The sequence below is a fragment of the Mercenaria mercenaria genome, chromosome 1 (genome assembly GCF_021730395.1).
Source record: "Mercenaria mercenaria strain notata chromosome 1, MADL_Memer_1, whole genome shotgun sequence".
In the NCBI taxonomy this organism is placed as follows: Eukaryota; Metazoa; Mollusca; class Bivalvia; order Venerida; family Veneridae; genus Mercenaria; species Mercenaria mercenaria.
Window position 1 is genome coordinate 91,149,348 of NC_069361.1, and position 26,254 is coordinate 91,175,601.

The window sequence follows — 26,254 nt, forward strand, 5'->3', positions numbered from 1 at the left end:
GACTTTTTTGTTGTTGTTGTTCTGTTTTGTTTTGTTCTGGGTTTTTTTGTCAGACAATCTTTCCACATTGGATATGAATTCTTTGAAAGCTTTCGTTCAAGTTACGTAGTCTTAGCAAATTCAACATTTCATTAACGACTTCATTTTTTTTATTTTGAAAAGCCGGAAATCAAGATCATACTTTTGGTGTGCTCAACTCTATAGATTATTAGGATAATTGTACCGGATGTTTTTCGCAAAAGGAATGAATACGTGTATACAGATTAAATCTGTTATATACAGACTTGCAGAGAAATCCAAGTCTTGTTACCAAAAATTGCAATGTATGCCTCTGATTTATTCATTTCTTCTTCGTGCATTTGAATAATGATTTAAACAGCTCATATAGTTAAAACATGTCGATTAAACCATATTTTTAATTATTCCAGATCACCGGGTTTAAAGCCTTTATTCACAAGATCAAGTCTTCTATAGAATCTATAGGATTCACATATCAAAGTAATGTAGTCATCTCAAGAAAATTAACTAAACTACATTATGAAATATATGCACAGATGTTATTACGTCCCTTTGATCACAACGATTAAAATGCCATCATTTTCTATGTAAACAATTACCGTGCACTCTTTCTTCTGCACCGGCAGGTTACACGTTTCTGTTATTGTTGAGTTATTGTTCTGAAATTACACAACAGGTCCAATTTTGTTCAAAATAACAAGGTAAGGTTGATGGCATTAGCTCCATTACTTGGAACAGTACAGCTGTATTTGACGTAAGAAGAATGGTTAAGGAAAACGTTCGAATCAGCATCACATGTGACGGAACTACTTTAAGTAAACAGTAAGAACTATTTCGAAAACTGGCTTGCATTTCAGTGTAGAGTCGTCATGTGCTAGGAAAGGAAGTTTGATTGCGTATCACAAAGATGGAAACGATGTCGTGCGATTTCGTTCCAATCGGAATGAAAGACCATCCCGACCTGCACTTCGGTGGCGAATCTGTCTTCCATAAGCAGAAATAGAAATGGTAGATTCCTTTCATGATACACAGATAAAGGTATATGCCGGTATTAAAAATCGCATGTCTTCAGCAAGATTTGCCATGGCATAATATCTTACATAATGAAGAATATTCTATTTTGGAATTACCAATGCTTAAATTTCAAACAAAAGACTTTTGAGAGTACGTCACGCGTTTCATTATCTGAAATACTAAGTAATACGTTGTGAGGATTCAACTCCCAATGTATATAATTGAAAAACGAAATCTACTGGAAGGTTAATTTCAGATATAGTATAAACCATTTACTGCAAATGATCCAGATATGTCGGTTGAAGGACCATGTGTTGCTTTTAGAGGAAGTTCGTCTTCTCAGTGAAGAAGTTCGAAAGAGAAAATAAAAAAAGAAAGTGCATGGTTGAGCAAGGTTTGCTTGCTTCATTTGTAGTATCACCAGTAGAAAAATCGGACATTCTTCGGTTGTTTTCAGATGCACCGACACAAGAAAATTTATGTCAGAATGCACACATAATACCAGAGTTGTAAACCTTCATTATTCAGTTAATATTGCTACAGTTTCACTTTTTACAGATTAATTATGAAAAGGTCCCTATTTTAAACTTGTTTTTTGTCTGTTATGTATTTGTGCTGCGTTTGTTGTATTGTTTATTGTAGGCGTTCCTTTCCTCTTTATCCTCAGTACCCACATCGCCCCCTCCAATCTTTTCCCCGTGAATTAGCGCTCCCTTGCTTTTGCACCCCCCTCTCCTTTTACTATGAGTAAGTTATCGTGCCCACCTTAATTTTGGCTGCCGGCCGTCCTTAGACGATGCCCGACTGTTGTTTTTTCCTGCTTATGTGAGTGCGTGTGTTGCTTGTGCGTCTGTGTGTCTTTGGCGGTGCCCCACAGATTTGTTTTATTTTACTTGTCGGTTTGTTTATCCCTTTTGAATATTCATCCTTGTACCACTTTGCCCCCCACCCACTTTTCTACCCCTACCCCTTCCCCCATACCTTCTGTATTTCGCATAAAATTAAAATGTACTTGTTTGAGTTTTGAGGCAACCCGTCTATAAAGTTTTTCTGTTACAGCTTCTTTTTTTTGTGGGCCTGCTTTGTAAATGCGTGGCTCTATAGCTGTGTTTGGGGTGTTCAGTGCTTCCGGGAAATCTAACCTTACCTTTTATCTTTTTAACTGATTTAACAAATGTCTGGGTGAGTGGTATAGGAGGATTATGACCATCTACGTCGCATCGGTAACTACTGTTACTTTCAATAACAGAGTTACATTGAAAAACAATGTGAAGACACCTTTTTAAAGTATTTTATTTTCTTTCGTCTGGTCATTTCTGTTTGTGGTGATTTTGCCAGTGTTAATATTCATTGTCTTGTAAAAGAACACATTTCAACAAAGAAACTTAGCGGACATTTTACATGGTATGATCAGGGTGGCCAACCCGCGTGACTTTTGGATACCGTACACACGGAGAAAACGTCTCGACTCGTGTAACATTTTGCCTATATTTGCCTTATTACATGACAGATTTTCATTAAATAAAGTGCGTCGAAGACAGCAAAATGAGTGCTTTCCACAGCACAAAGCGTCTGCCATCAGTTCTTGGTACTTTTCTCAAACACTTCGCCCAACTGCTTTTCGTGGATTAACTGTGTAGATAACATAGACACTTTCGCAGTTGGGTGAAATGTTTGAGAAAAGTACTGAAAACTAATTGCAGCGTTTTGTGTGGAGGAAACCGTTCATTTTTGCTGTCTTCGACGCTCTTTATCTTTGAAAATCCGTCAATAGGCAAAATGTCACCTGAATCAGGACATTCTCTCCGTGTGTAAGATTTCCAAAGGTCACGTGGGTTGGCCACCCTGTGATGGGTGTATCATCAACAAGACATGAAATAGTGCATCGATATTTCTCAGAAATTATTAAAAAATAAATGAAACCAGAAGCATAAATGACGGCAAAAGGTGAACAAATTTCACTCACAAGATTAGTCAAAACTCGAGTCATTACAGGTGGTAACAATAAGCTAGAATGTCTGCAGTAAATTAAGATACACTATTAGATGTAACTGCACATTAAATAAGAACGTATGGTGTACAGTAATCGTAAATTTCATTTCAATTTGTACTCGTAAACTAAAGACTTTCACACTTACTAGCTAATACATTAAAACGGAAGATATGTATGAATAACAACAATACCAGTAGATGAAAAATGCCATTTATTATCAATATTTTCCAAATGATATGCACAGTATTTAGTGAAAACTGAGTTAATTTGACAACGTGTTTTCTACCGCTTTACAGAGGTGTGTCCACTTTCTGTTATTAGAGAAGTGTGTGAGGAATATTATATATTGGAAGCTTCCGTGCTTTAAACATTAACAGATGATTACTCATGGTGTGTAGGAGGTCCAAACTCATAAGACAGTCCAGACCTCCTGGCCATATTCCCATTAACTTCTTGATAGATATAATGATATTGTTTTGTATGTATTTTTGGGCTCACTGCTGAATTCTGCAGGGATTTTGTTTTAATGTCTTGTGCCATTTTAATGTGATTTGAAATTTAAATATATCTATGTCTCTCAGTTCGTTAAGTTTTATGCTTCTAACAGAAAACATATACGTCAGGATTGTTTTTATGGTTGCGCTTTGATTTACACTCAAACGTAGGATAGTTAGATATTTAAGACTAGATAAAACAGTGTAATGTCAATCAATTCCAAAATTGTGAACAATCACCTAGCGACGTAAATGAAATATACTGTCTGTTTCCGACATAATGATATTGTATTTTTCATGTTTGCAGCTCAAATAAAATAAGGGAATTGTCAACCTAAAAGTTACGTAATTAATCAACACAGAACTATTTTAATAACTGGAATCTAAATTGCACACCATCACTACATTCAACAAATAAAGTAAACAGTAACAAAATATAATAACGTAAAGCAATTATACAACGGTAACAATGTCGCTATCATCCCTTGGATCTTCAAATGAACTTTTATATTTGGAATGTTCAGTTTTACTATCTAATTCAACACTATTTGACTGGTCCTCTGTTTTGTCGGAAGTGTCGTTACCATGTGTTTCACTTTGTGATATTTTTGCACAATGTTCAAGAGCTTTTGCTCTCAGCGTTGCAATACTTTCAGATCGAATGTCTGTCTGAACCATGTACGAATTCTTCCTCTCATCTGGTTTGTCAATAGATTCTTGATCAATGTTACTCCCATCCCCAGTTAAAGTAGATTGTGCCTCAATAGACTTCTTATGCATGCCTGCAAAAATGCAAGCGATCACTCTACAATAAAGTATGTAGTTTATTCCAATATAACTTATTTTGTTTCTTAAAAATATAACGTTCTTTTTAATATCTGATGACAATACGAAAACTTACGTTACCTTCTTGAAAACATGTTTTATTATTAATTCGAAAAGCAGCAAGGCCAAATGATTTTGATTCTTTTTATTGTTCTGTTACGTTGTTTCGAGTATTTACAGTGAACTGTTCAAAGCCAAATTGAAGGTTCTTTTATATATTTATATATCAAATATGAAGCTTCCTTACATAAGACAGTTATCTAATTTTCTACTTACTCAGTAGCCACGGCGCACAAGAGTCCATAACACCTTCCTTAGCACTCTTAAGTATAGTTTCCGGAAGCGGAAGTGAATGACGTACCATAGCACCATACAGACCATATTCCGCCATGATACTTGAACGTCCCCACGTTTTCTCCGTTTTGCGCCATTTTGCTCTGCGATTTTGAAACCATACCTAAATTGTGCATAACATTTTAATTGTTTACTGTGTATCGTAGCCTTCACTTCTTTTCCTATAACGTCTTTTAGGTTGCAAAGAATTTATACGTTAAAAAAGGAGATATGAAATTCTGTATGTCAACAGTATGGCTTAATGGTTTATATTGTTGTTGTTGTTTTGTTGTTGTTGTTTTTTCTTGTAAGAAAACTAATGGACAATCTAAATTATTTGCGCGTAGTTTAGTATTTCTAACATGAAAATATGAAAAGCTTTTATAAAATGCTAATATATGTCTACCTGTATTCGATCCTCTGGTAAATTTGTCTTCAATGCTAGCACCTCACGAGCGTAAACATCTGGATAGTGTGCATCTTTGAATGCCTTTTCAAGTTCTTCCAGCTGGAAACTCGTAAATATCGTTCTGAAAATATAAATAAAAAGAACTGTAGCAGTTAGGGATGCTTAGAAAACTGCAGGTCCTTTATTGCCAATGTTCGTCAAACGAAGCTGTTGAAAACAATCGTGCAGTATATGGTAAACATTTTTACATTATTTCATATGTTTTGCCTATTGAAATTGGTCTTTAGATACATAAATCTTCTCTGAAAGAGGCGCCAAAATATCATTTCCTGTGGTAATGCCGTATTAATCATGAATGCAACAATGTCATCAGCAAAGTGCATATTTCCACAATATTGCTTGATAAGAGTGTGATCAAGGGTACTGACTTTACACTAATTGTATTAATTGTATTGATGTAATATATTTGATGCAATGAACTCTCTTACATCTTTATGTCTGAATGTTACAGTATTCAATATTTTGTACACTGTTCTATGTGTAATATTGTCTAAACTTTCAACTTTGCTATATTTTTTGGAGTACATGTCTAAAAAAGAGATCAGTTCTATTGACAATAAATTTACTCAAAGTAGTCATTCACATCATAAGAACTATATGTTGCATTTTGATCGCCGGTGATGCACTGGCTTTTACTGGCAGCCATTTCAAAGTTAGTGCTTACTGAATCACTTATCGAAACGGGTAAAATCACAGGTACTACAACTGAGTAGAGAAGTAAAGTAGAACACAATATGAGCCGCGCCATGAGAAAACCAACATAGTGGCTTTGCGACCAGCATGGATCCAGACCAGCCTGCGCATCCGCGCAGTCTGGTCAGGATCCATGCTGTTCGCTAACAGTTTCTTCAATTCCAATAGGCTTTAAAAGCGAACAGCATGGAGTCTGACCAGACTGCGCGGATGCGCAGGCTGGTCTGGATCCATGCTGGTCGCAAACCCACTACGTTGGTTTTCTCATGGCGCGGCTCATATATTCTCAGTCTTTAGATATGAGAGTCAAATATACATGTGAATCGTTTAGACATTATTGCATACACTTAAAATTTGCTCAAATCCCTTAGGAAGAAGAACATGTCGTCATATGTATCGAAATCTTCTGTAATATAACATAAAAACTGAAAAGTGCTTTAGTTAACAGAACTATTTAGCAAGTAAGGAGAAATAGTTTTAATAAGCCTTTTTTTATTGAATCTAAACATTTAAAAAAATAACATAGACGTTAAATACGTTGATACATGTACATATCCAAGAGATCCTACAATTGTTTGTGTGTGTGTGTTTTTCGTTTTTCAGGAAAACATTTTACTAATACCTTTTTATTTGATATAGCCTGTTTAACGTGTCACCAGTCTATCGATTTTTTTGTTCTTGTTTCTATAACTTTGAATATGCATTCAAAAGCGTAGCGTTTCATACTTTTAGCCACCCGAATATGTACAGATATGTCTGGAGGGAGATAACGGAAATACACAGTAGCCCTGGTTTATTATTGGTACTCTTGTAAAGCTATTAGTAGCTCATATTTCTAACAGTTTATTTGTCTGCCTAAGTAGTCGTCTAAAATATTCGTTATCTGTCTTCATCTATTTGTACATAATTTGAACCAATTAGTATCTGTTTACATAGAGCACGAGCTTTTCACAGGTGGTTCATATGTCTGATTAGGTCAATCTAGATGTAACGATAAAACAGAATCTGACTCCAGCAAACATCCATTTGTTGTCTATGTCATATTTTGTACATCATAACGTTATATTTTGGCTCTAGAAATGTAGAGGTTGTAGATAAAAATAGTTTTTTCATTTAGATTATTTAAGATTTGAAATATTACAATTATTACGTCAACACTGGGGGAATATAGGCTGATCTATATCCATCCGTCAGTCTGTATTGCTGTATGCGCGTGTTCGTCATAGTTCCCGGTCAGCTTCTGTCGCACGCTTACGGGTACTCGTTACCCTGTATCAAATTGAGACACGAAACTTTACAGAAATATAGATTAAAAAGTTATTCCTAGCGTTTTTCTCCTTTTTTAGTTTTTTTTTTTTTGTTGTTGTTATTGTTTTATGTGTGTGTTTTTTTTTTCATCCAGTAGCAGCAAAGTTAAGTCCCTATAATTATTTCAGAATAGAGTAGCACGATCCTAAAATGTAAACTTTACAGATGTTATAATCTGATTGTGAAGTTGTGCACCTTATATTACGTTTTTGCTTTTCACCCAAAAACATCAGAGAAGCGATCCTTGAATGAAATATTTTTAATTGACCTGATGACATGAAACAGTGTAGAAACAATAGTATGGCTTTGTAAATCATATGATAGATTGGTATGGGGGACAACTAGTTTTAAAATAATAAGAGTTCTTATCATTGTATTAAAATACATTATTCATTAATACTGAGACTATGATGTATTTCAAAATTTTCTGAATTTTCCACAATCTTTTTAATTCTCTGTATTTTGCTACATTTTTTGCCCGTTTCTATAAATTATACATCATTTTTTTAACTGAAATGTTTATACTGTACCGGTATGCAAATGATTATTTCATTCTTTGTTTTACTCTACATTAGTTGCATAAATCTGTCATCGACGTTCTAACATTTCTAAGTACAATTAACAACTGCTGCTCAGTTTTTACCATGTATATATTTCTGTAACGACTGTGACATTTGTTTCTTAAGAGTCGCTTAAATTCTATCACATGAATGGCTGCATATCAATCATTTGTGATTTGATATGTTATAATAATGTTCTGTACATAGAAGGGAGAGAAATGATATACTTGAAATAAAATATAAAAAAAATATATATGCAACAATTTATCTAGGTAAGGAGTAAATAGGTAAATTAACACTTTGATATTATATAATTTTCAAAACGGTTACACATCCCATTATGTACGAAAATGGCGAATTCGTTCTTAGCATCCAACAATTTGAAGATTTGATTTTTTTCACTTTGCTCAAATACTTAGTCATGTCAGACGCTGAAGAACATTTTAGAATTTAGACCATCATAAGCTGCATATTTAAAGAAGTCCGTTTTTGTCTTGTCTTATATATAGCACATGTGAGTCCGGTTTTGAAAGAATACTAGTATTTTGCCAATTCGAGTAGAAATCTACAAATCTGGGGTTTACCATCAAAATGAACTTGAAATTTGAACTGATACAAGAACAAAAAGTATGTCTTGTTTGAAAGCTGCTTAAATCAATACTTGGACAATATTTTTTCCTTTGCATGTCACCAAATAATATGCCACAAAGAGACCGTTTACAAAAGAAACAAGTGACTGAAGTATTGCCACGCATTACAAAGTCCCCTACCGGAAGGTGACTAATTTTCTCTACTGCAATAAAACGTAATCATCTGATATCTGTCAATGATGTGTATACAGTTTTGTACTGTATATACAATAAGTTATAACACGCAATGGATCAAAATCTGCAGTTAAAAATTTACAGTTTTTGATGGCTTATTATATTTTTGAATATAAAAAAGTATTTAATCTAACTTTTGATAACAGTTCTGTTTTAATTAGTGAGAAAATATGAGAATATATAAGATATCATCATATTAAAGGGAAGTAATTCTGAAAAATTACAGCGACAATTTTAGGTCCATATGACACCTGAGCTTATGAAAAATATTATGAAAGACTGGACAGGAAAATATGCACGATGACTTTGGACTTTCGAGTGTGACCTTGACCTTTGAGCTAGGGGTCTGGGTATTAGGCATACAAGTCGTCTCATTATGGAGAACATTTATGCTAAGTAATATTAAAATCCCTCCATGGATGACAGAGTAATTGACTGGAGAGAAGAAAACCTATTGACCTTTGACCTCCAAATGTGATCATGACCTTTGATCTAGGAGCCAGGGTGTGCGCACAAGTTGCCAAAATTATTAAAATCCTTTGATATATGAAAGAGTTATGGACTGGTCAGGGGAAAAAACGTCCAAGGGTGACCGTAACCTTTGAGCTAGGGATATGAGTGGTTCGCGTGGCAGATTGTCTAATTATGGGAAACATTTATGTCAAGAAATATTGAAGTTCCTTGATGGATGACAGAGTTATGTACTAAACAGGAAAAACTCCTGTTGACATTCGACCTCCCACTGTGACCTTGACCTTTGAACTACGAATATGGATGTTGTACATCTTGTCTCATTAAGGGGGACATTTGTGCGAAATAATGTAAAAATCCCTAAATGGATGACAGATTATGAACCGGACAGGAAAAATACCTGTTGCACTTTGACCTCCAAATGTGGCCTTGACCTCTAAGCCATAGATCTATGTGTTGCACATGTCACATCATCTGATTATCGGGAACATTTATGACTTGTAATGTTGTAATCCATGGATGGCAGGGTTCTGGACCGGACACGAAACAGACTCTGTTCATGCCATACGATTTTACCGTCAAGTGTGACCTTGTCCTTTAAGCTTGGCGTTTGAAAAATTGTCTTATTATGGGACACACTTGTGTCGAGTATTGTTAAAATCCCGTCATACATATCAGACAGGAAAAAAACATGTTGACCTTCGACCTTTAATTGTGACCTTAACCTTTAAGCTAGGGGTCCTGGTTTTGTGCGTGTCACATCTTCTCATTATGGGGAATATTTGTGCCAAGTAATATAAATGTCCATTGAATAACAGATTTATGGACCGGACACGAAATTGCGGACGGACGGAATAACGGAATAACGGACGGACGAAAGAGCGCAAGCCTATAGACCCCGAAACCGGTTTTCAGTCAGTAGGTACTAATAAATCTCTAGACAGAAACATTTAATTGCCGTTTAAATGATGCAAAAGAGCCGCTAAAACATCAACATTTGCCCATTTCAAAACAAAGTATTCCTCCCTGAAAGACATTCTGCCCCCTTTATAATACATTCTGCTTGTCAGACCCGTGTGTATTATTACTTTGAACCAAAGGAAATTTTAATATAACTCAAAGAGAAAAAGACAGTCACGTTGTGCTTTGCTTGTGATTAGTCTGTGGAATTTCAAACACGGTATATTTTATGTCTGAAACAATGGCTTTACATGTAAGGAACTTTGTTCTCAGAATGAGAATATATGGAAAAGCTGATGAGAGTTTATAGATAACTAATTAATACCACATTATCTTCACCATAGGAAATTAAAACGTACCCCATAGGCATTTATCGCTCTGACTAATTTATAAAAGTGATATAAACAATTTATAATTCATTAAGGAAATTTTCATAAAGAAAGCTATCAGTATATCAAGGCACACGGGATCATGCAAGGGTAACGGTCCCTGATTAGTTTAATGTAGCTAATAATTCTCAACGGTGTCTTCTGAGACGTGGGCACGTGACTCTAAATGTCATCAGATTACTACGCAACGCATGCTTAAATTAGCCTTTGGACAAAACGTCTAATTATGCATAAAAATGAAACCGTCTCTCGATATTTATGCAGTATTTCGGAAACACCAATTATGTTGAATGGCGTTCATTTTTAAGATATCTTCCCTGATATTTTTTCTGGTACCAATCTTTTTTATTTATTTTAAAAAAAGTTTCAAGCTTGCTGGATTGTTTTTTTTTTTTTTTTTTTTTAGACAATATTGTATAACTATCTTTCGGTTCTTTTCGCAATTTTATAGCGATGGCCATTTGATCTAGCAGGCTATTGTAAAATGAAAAATGGGAGTTAATAAAAACACGAAACTGGCATTTCTATTCAGCAGTCACCGTTTTCTGTGTACACCAAAGGTCTCGTGTCCTATATGTCCTTCTGATCAATCGTCATAATATTTTATATTTTAGTTAGGAAAAACAGAAACAACAATTGATATCTAAATGGCTAGTGTTTTGAGTAATTGCATAAATGTCAACAGTTCCTTCCAAATCAGTCTGAACACCATCAAAACAAGGATATGACGTCACATTAAAAATACGACGCCACTTCTGCATCACTTACATGTAGTGTCTTATCTAAATATTGTATGGCTGTAACCATTAGTAGCAAGTTAAACAAGAGATTCTGTACGTTCGAACTCATTCGGACAAATGTTACGGGTATGGATGCTTTACATTTGGCACAGTTATTAGGAAAACTTTCTTGAATGTTAGCATGCACATTGCTCTATTCTCTAATTAAACTTCTTCGCTGATTACGATAAACCAATAGGGTCATATAAAATACTTATAATGCTTTATGATTATCTTTAGTCTTTTATTTTGTGTTTCTTGAAGACATAGTATCCTTACACCGCCAATCCCAACCCGCATCACCGACAGGCACTCCATCCAAAGGTAATATGAAAAATTACTTAGTCTTGTCAACAAGTAATGATATGATTTTCAGTGACAGTAAGGGGAGTGCGGTTCCAGTTTACTATAGACACATATCTAGTTTGAAGAATAACCATTCTATTAATGACAGACGATTATTTCGTTAGATTATGAAGCTTCAATGAAAATTCTTTATACACATATCTGTTCCATTTATATAGAACCCCTGAAATACTCACAATGCCTCACTTTTAATGCTCAAACAGTTAGTGAAAAGATGTTGTTAATGCTTGCATGCTTTATGCGTTAATGTGTTACATTCCATCAATATGCAAATACATTAGATTTACTATCACATTCAATATATTGAAAAGTAATCACTATTCCTAAAAATATAACACGAATATTGAAATAAAAGAATATTTAAATCATTCACCAAGTTCACTTTATACAATTCCTGATGCATGAATGTATACATTTTAAGCACAGATTCTGATTACAAAGATGTCATATGCATATATCATGCTTTCGAGTGATGCCCAAGCCCGTTTGAAAAAGGTATTTGATAAACTATATAATATTTTTCGTGTTCTAAGCTGTCTGCCTAGCGTTTCTTTAATTAATAAAGATTTCTCGTTATTTAATTTTATTGTGTGATATTGAAGCTATTTTAAAATGTCTATTTCAGATATTTTTTTACATTTTTATCGTTACCGTTTGCCCTTTGAGAAAATTTGATCAAGAAGAGTGATCCGTTCACTTTCCGGCTTTTGTGTGTGTATGTGTGTGTGTCCACGTAAATAAGTACATAAAAAAGGGGAACATTCTCACAAAACATCCCGGAAGAATTTGACTAACTATTAAACAAACTATTTTCGGAGCAACAATTTAATCACTTTCAGGTAGTATAGCATTTCTATAAGTCTCCCAATTTTCAAAATGTTATTTCATTTAAAATGAACATGTTGAGTGTTTAGTTAGTTGTGACATATTGATATGACATATTGATTGGCCATACAGTGCTTTAAAAGTGTATAGTCTAAAGAATCAATTGTTGTCTATACCGATCGTAAGCACCTTGAAATACGTTACAACTTAGCCAAATAATAAAAAAAAATTGCCAGAAAAATAATGACAATATATAACAATGTATTCATCATGCGCAAAAAGATTTTTCAACTACTTGCCCGTGAAAAGTGAAATAAACTGTCTGTGTAACGACAAGCAATCTTTTATTTTTCATTATTCAGTCTATAAAAGCGGAATTTGATAAAGTAATAAACATATTAACAACAACATGAAATGAAACATTTCCAAGGAAATACGTTTTTTTTCTTGTCAATAACCAACACCACCAAATTAATAAATATCACACGATTTTCACACTATTACCACTATTAATAAGTCTTCATTACGGAAGCGCACAGGGAACATAAATCAGCGCATCAAAGATGATTAGCAGTGGCGGCCGACGGCAAACTAACTGTTGTGAATTAGAAACAATTAATTAGTGCTTTCCGATGGGAAATATAATGTCAGTATTTAATCGAGAGATTTTAGAAATTTCCAACGAGGACGTGAGCGAAATTATTAGGAAAACTTCTCCCAAAGGACTACTTTATAAACCTGATAACACCGTTTTACATCAGAGGGTCGATAGAAATTACATTTTCAACAATAATTTTCCTCTCTTTAAAAGAAATAAAGGAATCATCAATTTAGTAATTATTGAAGACAAACTGGCCACGTGCTCTTCAGATAACGCATTAATAATTTATACGTCATTTACCAATAATGGGCTATAACTGGCTGGTCATTTTTCGGACTATTTATTGCTGCAAATCAGTCCTAAAAGCTCCCGTATGGTTAAGACTGAGGTAGTTAGGTGTTTGGTTTAAGCATTTTTGCTTCATATTGATTTCAAATGTTACTTTAGTCGTAGGCATGTTCATGTGTTTTGCACTACATATCCTGGCGGATGAACACACCTAACGTCTCAGGCTTATTAGCCTATTAATGTCTGAAAAGTTGGACACACTCAATGATGTAGATACATGTTTTATATGTACGTTTCCTTTAACTGCTTCTATGTGAAATATGACCTTTTTGTGCCGATTTGCCGTGAAATCCAACTTACTCACCCAATGATTTTTGTCTTATCTTGTACTAGAAAAAATCAAAGGAATTTACATACTCAACAACCCTTCTCTTTTCTAATTCCATATTAAAAATATAAATAAAAAGAATGAAATATAGTAGTCACAATAACTGAGCGGAAGAATATTGAGTCGTGACAGTTGTAATAAGGTAACACAAAAAAAAAGCCAAAAAAAAAAAAAAAAAAAAAGAAAAAAGAATACAATTTGATGGTGGTCGCTATGCGACAAGTAGTGTAATCCTTACACTCATCAAGGCGTATCCTGACACGGCATACTATTCTACAAGTGTGCTTTAGTACATTAGACTTGTATCGTGAAATATGCAGGAGGCTTGCAGCGGATATTTTGCGCAAAGTTAATCCGCGAAAATCATTTAAATGCATATTTCATTTTTAGTTATGAAATGATACATAGATCTATTTTGTTCCTTAATCTTATTAAATTGAGAAAAAAAATCGATTCTAATGTATTTTTGACGCCTCGCACCTCAAATGAACTTGACAATATTGACGGATGTTCCATTTCAACTAAATGGAGTAGAAAAATTAAGTACATATAATAACATGGATTTCATCAGTTCGGCATGTTCAAAGTGCAATGCTCTCATTTGGCACACACTGATTATGTGACTTTTGATATAAGGGTTACCTTGTTGTCACTGTTACGGTCAGATAAACTTCTTTTGATTATTGACGTTGCTATATTTTATGAAAATGAAATAGGGCCTAACCGTAAAAAGTTGTGTCCAGTTTTCATTCACATCTGTCAAAATTTGGCAGAGATAAAACAAAACCCAGACGCGAAGTAAAGAAAAAATTTGGGTATATTAACATGGCATGGTATCATCTTACTGACACTTTAGTAATGAACTCATATCATGATAGCTTGGTATATTGTTACAAACTGAGAAAGTGTTAAGACTTTGCATAAACATTTACATCTTCCAAAATGCATGACGTGGTTATAAATTTTGAGTTTACATTATAATAGTCCGTCTGAAGAAAATACAGACCGTCGCTGATTGACATGTTAAGTATTTCACATGATTCCGTGTCAAATTATACCTTAAAACTCTTTTTTTTATGATGGCGATTTAACTGCAAGATGTATGTGTGTCGTGCATAACCTAGGATTTGTCAATCACGTATGCAAAACTCTAATTTTATTATTGAACAGAATAAATATCATTCTGTGTTGTGATACGCTGGTATACTTTCCTAGTAGGAACTAACTTTTCTTACACCCTTCGTAATGAAGAATTTGTTTTACTCTGATTTTTCAAAACAGGAAAATATGCGATATGGCAGATAAGCAAACTTTAGTATCGTACTTAATATTCTAAATGGAGCTTCGGCAAGTTTCTATAATGGGAAAATTAGAAAAAATCATGAAATATAGATTTTAACGACATTCAAATTAGAAACTATCGTAGGCCACTGGTAAATAAAATATGAAACGGTATTATTATTTTATAAAGCAAATGTTTAAAGCAATTTATACATATCTGTATGCCAAGAATATGTAATATATAAAATGTGTATTTTATAACCTTAAAATTACAAAGAATATTACATCTAATTTTGTTAGCGTCAACATAATATTTGCTTCGTTCACTGGTTTGTCATTAAATATTTTTCAGACATAAATGAGCCGCACCATGAGAAAACCAACATAGTGGCTTTGCGACCAGGATGGATCCAAACCAGCCTGTGCATCCGCGCAGTCTGGTCAGGATACATGCTGTTCGCTTTCAAGGCCTATTGAAATTAGAGAAACTGTTAGCGAACAGCATGGATCCTGACCAGACTGCGCGGAAGCGCAGGCTGGTCTGGATCCATGCTGGTCGCAAAGCCACTATGTTGGTTTTCTCATGGTGTGGCTCAAATTGCTTTTTATATCACCTAGAATTTTACAGTCGCCCCTTTATTCTAATAGGGAGAGCGCAGATCTATGGATCACGGTGCCATGATGAAGCGTATGTTCTCTCTGAAGATTTGATGAAATATATTGTGTCTGGTTTCATTTCGTTTTACAACTCTTATTCAGGTAGAGAAGTTGGAAGTTACCGGCGGAGGACATGTTGGTGCTGTTACAACATATAGGAACATTGGTTAGGTAATCTGCCGCTACATAACAGAAATACTGTCGAAAAACGGCACTAAACCCGAAACAAGCCATCAAACAAGCACTATTATAGAAATTATCACCTGTACCTCGTTGCACAATTTACTGTTTACAAACTCTATACTGTCCGTCAATGCCTTTATAACGGCATGTTTCTATTTCTTGTCTATTCACTCTTTGTCTAATATATAAACACAAGGAACTTCTCACAATTTTGTATTTACCGATTTCCTGTCTAGGATACAGTGTTTTCATACTTTCTGGTCCATTGGGATCATGGAGTCGATTCAGTATCTATGTAATAGAATTCCGCTTAAGCCAGTGTTGTAGGGGAGGGGGAGTTTTGTTGCACTTTCCACTACCTCTCACGAACAAACTTAATCAAACCGAGTCTGCTTGGTTGCATTTTATGCTTCCAAAGGATATTCTTGAAGGTTTTATTTACAGTCAGCTTAGATTGACGTGCTTGTGCATTTTCAGGTTGTCATTATAAATCATTGATGTTCGATCACTCACATGCACCTCTTTGATAATAGTATGCTTCGAGAACAAAACAGATACAATCTAAGGACAGATAACCAGAAACGAAAGCCCCTAAAACTTGCAAAATATATTTAATAATTGTTAAGTTTCAGTTCAACTTATTTGAGGAAAACAAGTTATAAGCAGTACTGGCAAATCTATGTACACACAACATAAAACAATTAACGTGACAAAAGTCATAGCTTTCTTTTCTTACAATGAGTACACAGATATAATATTTTACCTGTGTCGCCTCTTTTTCTTCTTTTTCTTGCCGCTAATGGAACCTGTTTCTATCGAATCTGAACTTTTATCGCTGCTGAAGCTAGCGTCCAAACCTGAAACGAAAATTATCATATATAATAATTTTGACTTGACAACTTTTAAACTAACTGTATAAAGCTATTGAATTTCATGTCCTTTAATAATAGCAGAAACACGTTTTACTGTTTTGTAAATTTGTATACATGTATCAAAATGTAAAACTGAAAATACATTTACGTATATACTGAGTCAATAATAGGAATAAACAGTAAGTTTCATAAATACTTTTAATGATATAATATAAAATACGGTATATAAACTCACTCTTATAAGAGTATAGCATATGGCGAGCAACAAAGTCTGGTCTAAAAGTGTCTCGCGTTAAGGTCATGAAACGGCGTTTTCTGTTCGATAACACATTATCCGAATGTGAATTCGGCATTCTCCGGTTGTGATGAAGATGTCACATTCAGTTATGGCCGAAGGATGCCGAATTAGAATACGAGAATATGTAATCGCACGGAAATCGCCGATTGTCGTTAGGGGTCCACTACCTTAATAAGCTTATTCTGTGACATACAATATTTGAGCCACACCATGAGAAAACCAAAATAATGGATTTGCGATCAGAATGGATCCAGACCAGCCTGCGCATCCGCGCAGTCTGATCAGGATCCATGTTGTTCGCTTTCAAAGCCTATTGCAATTAGAGAAACCGTTAGCGAACAGCATGGATCCTGACCAGACTGCGCATATGCGCAGGCTGGTCTGGATCCATGCTGGTCGCAAATGCACAATGTCGGTTTTCTCATGGTGCGGCTCATTTCTTAATTATTAACAATAAGAAAAAGTAAGACTGCAATTCCTGTTAGTCAGTTCAAGACTTAATAGATATAATGTTTATTGATTGACACGTGAAAAACGTTTCGAATCCCGGCACAAGAAGCGCTCGCTAATTACAAATCTAACTTGATTGATTTCTTTCCATTATAAAAGCGGCATTTTCCATTTGATATAAAGCATCGCTTAATGAAATTACTGCTCCTTTTCTCGTGTTTTTTTATTTTCAAAGTATGCAATAGAATATCTTCATCAAACAAGTTTTAGATGAGATAACAGGATAATGAGTTGCATCATTAGAAAAAAAAAGCAAGTCAGATGAGCATCATTGATGAATGAGATGAAGAAAAACTCAACTCTGTTCTATGACTATGGGTGAACAAAATGTTCGTTCCCTTGCTTCAGAGGGTAGCGAGCTATGTCGTTGATTCTAATGAAACTTGGCTGATTTTTTTACTCTTCGTTACATGGAACCTAATTTACGTCGAAAATTATTTGATTTGTTATCTTGATATTGGTAATTTATATTTCATATTCGCTTAAGCCAATTAGCTTAAGTCATTCTGAAATAGGAAGAATGCAGTGGTTTATTATCTCTATCAAATTATAGAAAATTAGCTCATAATGAAAAGTAGATTGATTGATAAAGGTTCTGCGAGAAATAGAGATTGTTTTGAAGAAGAAAAAAATACAGTAAAATTATCTCGTTTTATCAAAGTATGCATCAATGTAGAATAAATTGCAGTTGTCAGTATGGAATACTGCGCTATAGCTTACAGATTGTCAATAATTGGTAATACATTATATAAGATATATCAATAACTTCGTGGAATATAGAATAGAACAATAAGTCTCATATGCTCACAAAAGATGGCTTAATAAACAGAGTTTCTTCATAATTAGTTACTAACCAATGGTGCCAACACCAATGTAAAATTCGAAAACAGATCATGAGGCCAACAAAAGACTGTGATCAGACATGTACTATAAACCTTGACTGATATCACACTGCAACTTTGATCATATATGTATTATCAAGCTTGACTGATATCACACCACAACTTTAACCAGGTATGTATCATAAATCTTGAATGATATCACACTACAACAGTGATAAGATGTGTATTATAAACCTTGAGCGATATCACACTACAACTTTTATCATATATGTATTATCAAGCTTGACTGATATCATACCACAATTTTAACCAGATATGTATTATCTACCTTGAGCGATATCACACTACAACTTTAATCAAGCTTGACTGATATCACACTACAACAGTGATAAGATATGTATTATAACATTTGACCGATATCTCACTACAACTTTAATCATATATGTATTATCAAGCTTGACTGATATCACACCACGACTTTAACCAGATATGTATTATTTACTTTGACCGATATCACACCACACCTTTAATCAGACATGTATTATCAAGCTTGACTGATATCACACCACAACGTTAACCAGATATGTATTATCAACCTTGACTGATATCACACTACAACAGAGATAAGATATGTATTATCAACCTTGACTTATATCACACCACAACTTTAATCAGGTATGTATTATCAACCTTGACTGATATCACACTACAACAGTGATAAGATATGTATTATCTACCTTGACCGATATCACACCTCAACTTTAATCAAATATGTATTATCGAGCTTGACTGATATCACACCGCATCTTTAACCAGATACGTATTATAAAGCTTGACTGATATCACACCACAACTTTAATCAGATATGTATTGTCAAGCTTGACCGATATCACAACCACAACAGATACATGTATGTATTATCAAGCTAGACTAATATCACACCACAGCTTTAATCGGATATGTATTATAAAGCTTGACTGATATCACACTACAACAGTGATAAGATATGTATTATCAACCTTGACTGATATTACGCTACAACTTTAATCGGATACGTATTATCAACCTTGACTTATATCACACCACAACTTTAATCAGATATGTATTATCAACCTTGACTTATATCACACCACAACTTTAACCAGATATGTATTATCAACCTTGGCCGATATAACTCCACAACTTTAATCAGATATGTATTATCTACCTTGGCCGATATCACACCAAAATTTTAATCAGATATGTATTATCAACCTTGACTGATATCACACTACAATTTTAATCAGATATGTATTATCAACCTTGACTTATATCACACCACAGCTTTAACCAGATATGTATTATCAACCTTGACAGATATCACACTACAACAGTGATAAGCTATGTATTATCTACCTTGACCGATATCACACCAAAATTTTAATCAGATATGTATTATCAACCTTGACTGATATCACACTACAACTTTAATCAGATATGTATTATCAACCTTGACTTATATCACACCACAACTCTAACCAGATATGTATTAACAACCTTGGCCGATATAACTCCACAACTTTAATCAGATATGTATTATCTACCTTGGCCGATATCACACCAACATTTTAATCAGATATGTATTATCAACCTTGACTGATATCACACTACAACTTAATCAGATATGTATTATCAACCTTGACTTATATCACACCACAACTTTAACCAGATATGTATTATCAGCCTTGACAGATATCACATTACAACAGTGATAAGCTATGTATTATCTACCTTGAGCGATATCACACCACAACTTTAATCAGATATCTATTATCAAGCTTGACTGATATCACACCACAACTTTAATCAGATATGTATTATCAACCTTGACTGATATCACACCACAACTTTAATCAGATATGTTTTATCAACCTTGACTGATATCACATCACAATAGTGATAAGATATGTATTATCTACCTTGACCGATATCAAACTACAACTTGATCAAATATGTATCATTAAGCCTTACCGATATCACAATATAACTGTAATCAGATACGTATTGCACGTCTGATTTGAACTTTACAGATTGAACAAATTTTTATTTAAAAAAAGAACGGCGACTGATTTAACAGCGATAAGAATTTAAACCTGTGCCTAAAATATAGGACATGAAACACACACATAAAAAGCTTACAGTGGTATGTCAAACTTAATTTTCCTGAAGATGTGTATCTAAAATGTTCGGTTGACCATAACAAAATAATCATACCACGTCGTTCCGTCCTATCGCTAAAAATTCAAGCTAGTTTCTGTTCATTTGTCTGAGCTTTTAGGCACATATCAAAAGCATACTAAACATAATTTGCTACTGATCATACAACATGTCTGAATTCCGACCAATACAACCATTGCATCATGAAATATTCCGGGATACAGATGTCCGATCAACTGATATGGATTCGGAAACGTGTGCCGTTTCTGTTTAGAAAGGCCATGTGTGAGTTGTTGTATAATGATTTTGTTATGTTGCAAATAGACGATAATCAGAATAAAGAGATAAATTATATCAAACTATACCTGTGGTGATTTTCAATCATATAATGATATATATTTTAATGAGGCTTTGATCAACTGTGACATAACGGACCATATGGACTGTTTTAAAATCACTGAACACATTTGCGGCAATGTGAACAGGTATTCCATAATCATCAGTCATAATCGGGATCAGCTATGACACTATTTTATATCTAATGTCTCACGTGTACCTTTGTACAAGACACCTAGTGCACTGTTTTATCCATTTCATGCTAATTTCAACATGACGTGACTTGATTGATATGAAGTGACATTTTTGTAACTCACTTAAACCGTGTGGTCACTAACATTATACTAGAACTGAGTTCAGTGGGAAAGTCAAGATGAACTTAATTAAGGTCATGCACTTACTGATCCGTACCGTTTTTATATATTAAGTATGTTGTGTTGTATTTTAGTGGCGTCACAACCCATTTCCCCTCTCTCATTATACCGACTTTATTAGCACCCATATTCCCTCTCATTTCATACTGATTTTATATTCTCTCTCCCTTTATGCCGACTTTATTAATCTTACAGATAATTTTATTATCTATAACAACAGAAGTTTTTTGTGCCGTGTGACGGCTGTAAAATGTCTCCTCTTACTTGAACGCAATGTTTAAAATATATATACATGTATATGGTCCTTTTTAATTTTGTTATAACCAAATTCAGCTTGAGAATGTGCTAGGGGGCGTGAGGGGTGTTGTATATTTCATTACCTCTCATGAACAGACTGAGTTAAACCGAGTCTGCTATTATTTTGCTTTGCTGTGTAGGATCTTCTCACAATTTTTATTATTTATTACCATTCGTATCCTCTCTTCATTTATACTGACGTTATTTTCAAAACAGATTTGTTTTTAGTGAGAGTCCCTAGAGTGTTAATTCAGTTTGCGTTTTTTGTGTGTTTGACATGCTAAATGTTCTTTTACTCTTTTTTCCGATGTCCGTACGGTTTGTTTTTGCATATTATCACTTATGCTATACACGTTATGAAAATACACATTTTCTGAAACAAACGGAAGTAAAGAATGTTTGTCTTAAACCAATGCGGAATTGTTTTTGTTCTATATTTGAGCTGTATCTAGCTGCTGAAGCTGTTCTAACTTAAAGATGTTTATAAATAATGCGTATATAGCACATATGAAAAACAAGAAACACCTGAAAAACCCCAATTCATCGCAAAAATGTAACAAAATCAAAAATGATACTTGTAAGTAATCCATTCCGGTATAAAACTATAATTGAGCCGCACTATCAGAAAACCAACATAGTGCGTTTGCGACCAGAATGGATCCAGACCAGCCTGCGCATCCGCTCAGGCAGGTCTGGATTCATGCTGGTCGGAAATGCACTATGTTGGCTTTCTTATGGCGCGGCTCATATCTTAATTGATATTTAGCCAGTGAATAATAAAAGTCTAACATTAAACCGGTTTTTTAATTAATTATATCTTCTTTTCATTCCCATTCTGGGCTATGTTGAGTCATTTGTTTTTATTCTAAATTTCAAACCGTTCAAGCGTATTTCAAACTTCAATCTTTTCTAGCTTATTTTCAAAGATATAAGGCAAATGAAGACATTTATGGAAGACAATCGGAATGTGACTCTGTCATTTTCATTATAACTTGTTGACTTATGTCCATCATTTATTATTGACTGATATCAGTATTTTTGTATATTTTGATTGTAGAAATGTATTTTACCCGTCTTAATCTAAAGAATATCGTTTTCCCCTAGTAATGTTATATTTTGTGGATGAAAGATATTGAGAGAATTTGATTTTTTCGTATTGATATTTGAATAGGCAAATGAAGACATTTATGGAAGGCAATCGGAATGTGACTCTGTCATTTTCATTATATACTTGTTGACTTATCTCCATCATTTATTATTGACTGATATCAGTATTTTTGTATATTTTGATTGTAGAAATGTATTTTAGCCGTCTTAATTTAAAGAATATCGTTTTCCCCTAGTAATGTTATGTTTTGTGGCTGAAAGATATTGAGAGAATTTAATTTTTTCGTATTGATATTTGAATAGTTATGTTACACTCATCCCAATTTTACAACATCAGGCCCTTTTAATTGGTTAATAATGAATATGAATAAAAACAGTGTTCACAATTTTCCTAGATTTTTTTTTTGGTTATCTTTAAAAATTGACTTAATTTGCTGAGTAAATATTTAGTAGTCTAATAACTTCATTAAATAAATAAATAAATAAATAAGTGAAAGAAGCTCTTGTGATATTTTCCTGACAGTATCATATTGAGTATGTTAGTTTTTTAATATTTTTGTGTAAATTTATACCTATTTTAAGACAAAATACATTATTATTCCTGTACTTTAAAAATCAGACCCAATTCTACAGTATTCTGTATATATTATCTAGTTGTAGTATGCATAAACATGCGAAAATGCAAAAAAAAGAAAGAAAAATGCTGAACAAACAATTAAACAAAAACGCATCATTCGAAGTATGTTCAATACTAAAATATAACTAAACATTGATATGATATTTTTATATAAAATTTGATATAGATCTAATTTGATTGCTTTGACTTAATTGAAACAAAAGGACAAAACATAAATATATTTCAAAAGAAATGTATTTTAAACACAGATCGTGCTTCAGAATTTAAATTCTATAAACTTTTCATTAATTATAGATTATGTGATCACAACATAAATTTAATTACACTACTTAATTGTCTCTGAAAGTCTTGCGAGTATTCTCAGGGAACTAAGGGTCTGTGTTAGAGGTCTTCAGGGGTCTTTACTGCTACAGCACCGCTACGATTTATTAGCATTACTTGAAACAGTCAGGTATGGAGTGCAGCCAAAACCACATAAAACTTGACTTAAACAGAAAATTACTGCGAAATTATATTACTCTGTGGTAAAATGTCCTAAAATATTATGAATACGTCCATTTTGAGACTACTTAAACTATATTATTATAATTTTAATATCGTTTAAAAAAGCTAGTTTTCTACATCAGTCATATGACATACACTAGAATTGACAACAAAACTTACCAAATTTATTCATGCATTTACCTGATTTAAAATCTGACTTGCAGAGCACAGAACTTGGTGGTGTTGACGGTGGAATGGAAGGTCCAAAGTTTAACAGCCCTTGCGCCGAATTGTTCAATGCGTTCATAAAACTTGACTTCCATGCCATATAAGGGAATGCGGATGTATTAAGTCCGGATGCCACCGATGTAACTGACAATGGAGGCGAAAACGATGAGGCAAGAAACGCCGAAGCGGACAAAAATGAGTCTGACGATGTTGGAACGGGAGGTCTGCACCGTTCCGAACTCTGGGAGCTCAAACCTAACAGTTCCTGTATGGCGAATGGATTTCGTTGCGGAAGAGATAGTGGTAGAGACGGAGCATGCAGTCCTAGAGCTGCTGTTGAACCGGCACCAACGCCAAGAGCTGTAAAAGCGTGCGGACTTGCCGGAAAATTCATATTTTAATGTCAGAGTAACAAATAAATATTAGAACTATAACTATAAAAAAGAGATGTGTTTTTTCCGCATTAGGTCTCACATTCAGTTAATCCGCACAATTGTTCCATCGTTTGTGCAATATTGTTCACCTTCAACTAATTAATATGTATTAAACTATTCTACAGTTACAATTAATGCATCGGCACAATATTACATGTATTACTGTAGTAATTGTTTCCTGTTTTTCTGAAGTTTCAGATTAATTCCTTAATTGTTTAAGTACAGTATCACTGTCTGACAAATTACCAGTACGAGGTTTTATATAAAGATTACCGATTCACACCATTCAATAACGAACATTGTTCCTGATTTGTTCATGTGACTCCACTGCGTCAATCAAACAAATAAGCCAATGAATCCGCATCCTCAGGGCGCTTTACGATTAGCTACAGTAACTTTCAGCCAGCCTCTTGCAGATCCGGATCAATAATTGTCTGTTGAAATCGTTTATTTTCCAACAAACTTGGAGTGAAGGGAAAGAGAACTTGAAAAAGAATATAAGATATATACGATTAAAAGGGAACCGAAACATTCTGAAGTTGACCGAATTAATTTGTCAGCAGGGAAAATCAGATCAAAATTCAATGCAAATTCTGTAAAAAAAAAAAAAAGGATTTTCTTAACTTCATGAAATATCCCTTTTCAATTATGTTTTGTGTCATCGTGCTAGTTTGTCAGCTATGCTTAACTTTAAATTGCATTCATTCAATTTCATTAAATTTTATTTACGTCATGACTGTGTAGACGCCTAAAAAGCAGTGTAGAATCTAGCTTAGAAATACAATAGAATGGGATTAGTTTTAAACAGAAAAAAGGAGAGAAAAAAAAAAACATCCGCCACCAACAAAGTCGTAAAATGAAAACGGCCTGAGATCTCCACAATGTAAAAAAAATCTACATATTTTTGCATAGCATGAAAAGAGAATAAAATTAATTGCTTCATAATATATAAGTAATCATCGTGTGCTTTCGTTTTTAATGTTTTAATTTTTTTGTTGTTGTTTTTTTTTAATGCGTGTTGTCATATTATTCTGTCAGAAGTGAAGAAGAATGCATAAATGAAATTATTTTGATACTGCAGTTCATTTTAAATGAACTTGGTTAGAAAATTGATATATCAGATCTAGAAAAGGAAGAAAAGAAATATCTATTACATTATTTCTGAAATCTCAATTACAGATTTAGCTCTTTATGGCGGAAATACTAGACAAATGAGTAGTGGATGAATAGATCTATGTCTTTTATCGTTCACTTTTATGCTGATTCTTATACGATCTTCGTTTATATGTATAGATACAACAATTAAGTACTAAATGTCTCAACGTTAAAATGCTACATGACATTAGATGCCTACAATAAAACGATGGAATACACAAGAGACTATCATATTATCTGTAAAACAATTTCTGTAGAAAAAACGGGTCTGAAGTTCTCTAGAATATGTCACTGATAAAGCTTAATCAACATAAAAGCTAATGCTTAAAAGTAAATTTGAAATTCATCTCTACCATTTGCAAAATTAGAAATAGGAAACGAGATAAATAACAAACTCGGAAAAAATTATTGTGGATTGTTAGAGACGTTATTTTGACTTTTTTGATTGAATGATTACTCGTAAAGCGCAGTTTCAGGCTTCCAGGCATCTTTTATTTGATTAAAACCCTTTTACTTGTTAAGGAGAAATACATATGTCTTGTATGTAAACTTATTTTTAATGTAAGAAAGAAATTTAGCGTTCGCTTGTACGTTATGCCAATAACATACAATGAACAGTACATGAAATTGAAGAAAATGATATTCGTGTCCTTGAATTTGCCAAGCAGCTAAATTACTGTAAATTGAAACATTTATTGTGTTATATCCTTTAGATTTTTGTAAAGTTGTATTTATACCACGCTAAAAGTGATGATTTGTTTGAATA

At 33.7% G+C, this 26,254-nt stretch overlaps 1 protein-coding gene across 2 annotated transcripts; it reads right to left on the minus strand.

Moving 5' to 3' along the window:
• Positions 1 to 2,273: 2,273 nt before the first annotated feature.
• On the minus strand, positions 2,274 to 24,593 carry LOC123545405 (visual system homeobox 2-like). Of its 2 annotated transcripts, none has more exons than XM_045331728.2 (5): positions 23,873 to 24,592; positions 16,483 to 16,576; positions 5,084 to 5,207; positions 4,621 to 4,801; positions 2,274 to 4,301 (listed from the first exon to the last, which is right to left on the minus strand). In XM_045331728.2, exons 1-5 carry the CDS (start codon positions 24,291 to 24,293, stop codon positions 3,973 to 3,975), a joined length of 1,149 nt encoding a protein of 382 aa, XP_045187663.2. In that variant the 5' UTR covers positions 24,294 to 24,592; the 3' UTR covers positions 2,274 to 3,972. The 2 variants fall into 2 exon arrangements, with proteins under 2 accessions (XP_045187663.2, XP_045187664.1); XM_045331729.2 differs by having other exon boundaries at positions 4,162 to 4,324; positions 23,873 to 24,593.
• Positions 24,594 to 26,254: the final 1,661 nt, after the last annotated feature.

Bases quoted from the DNA above. Each gene is read 5' to 3' on its own strand.
- LOC123545405 (XM_045331728.2), bottom strand. From the start codon at position 24,293: ATGAATTTTCCGGCAAGTCCGCACGCTTTTACAGCTCTTGGCGTTGGT. The intron at 5,208-16,482 runs GTAAAATATTAT...TTATATTTTCAG, and splicing joins AAGAAAAAGAGGCGACACAG to AACGATATTTACGAGTTTCC. The intron at 4,802-5,083 runs GTAGACATATAT...TGCACAATTTAG, and splicing joins TACCAGAGGATCGAATACAG to GTATGGTTTCAAAATCGCAG.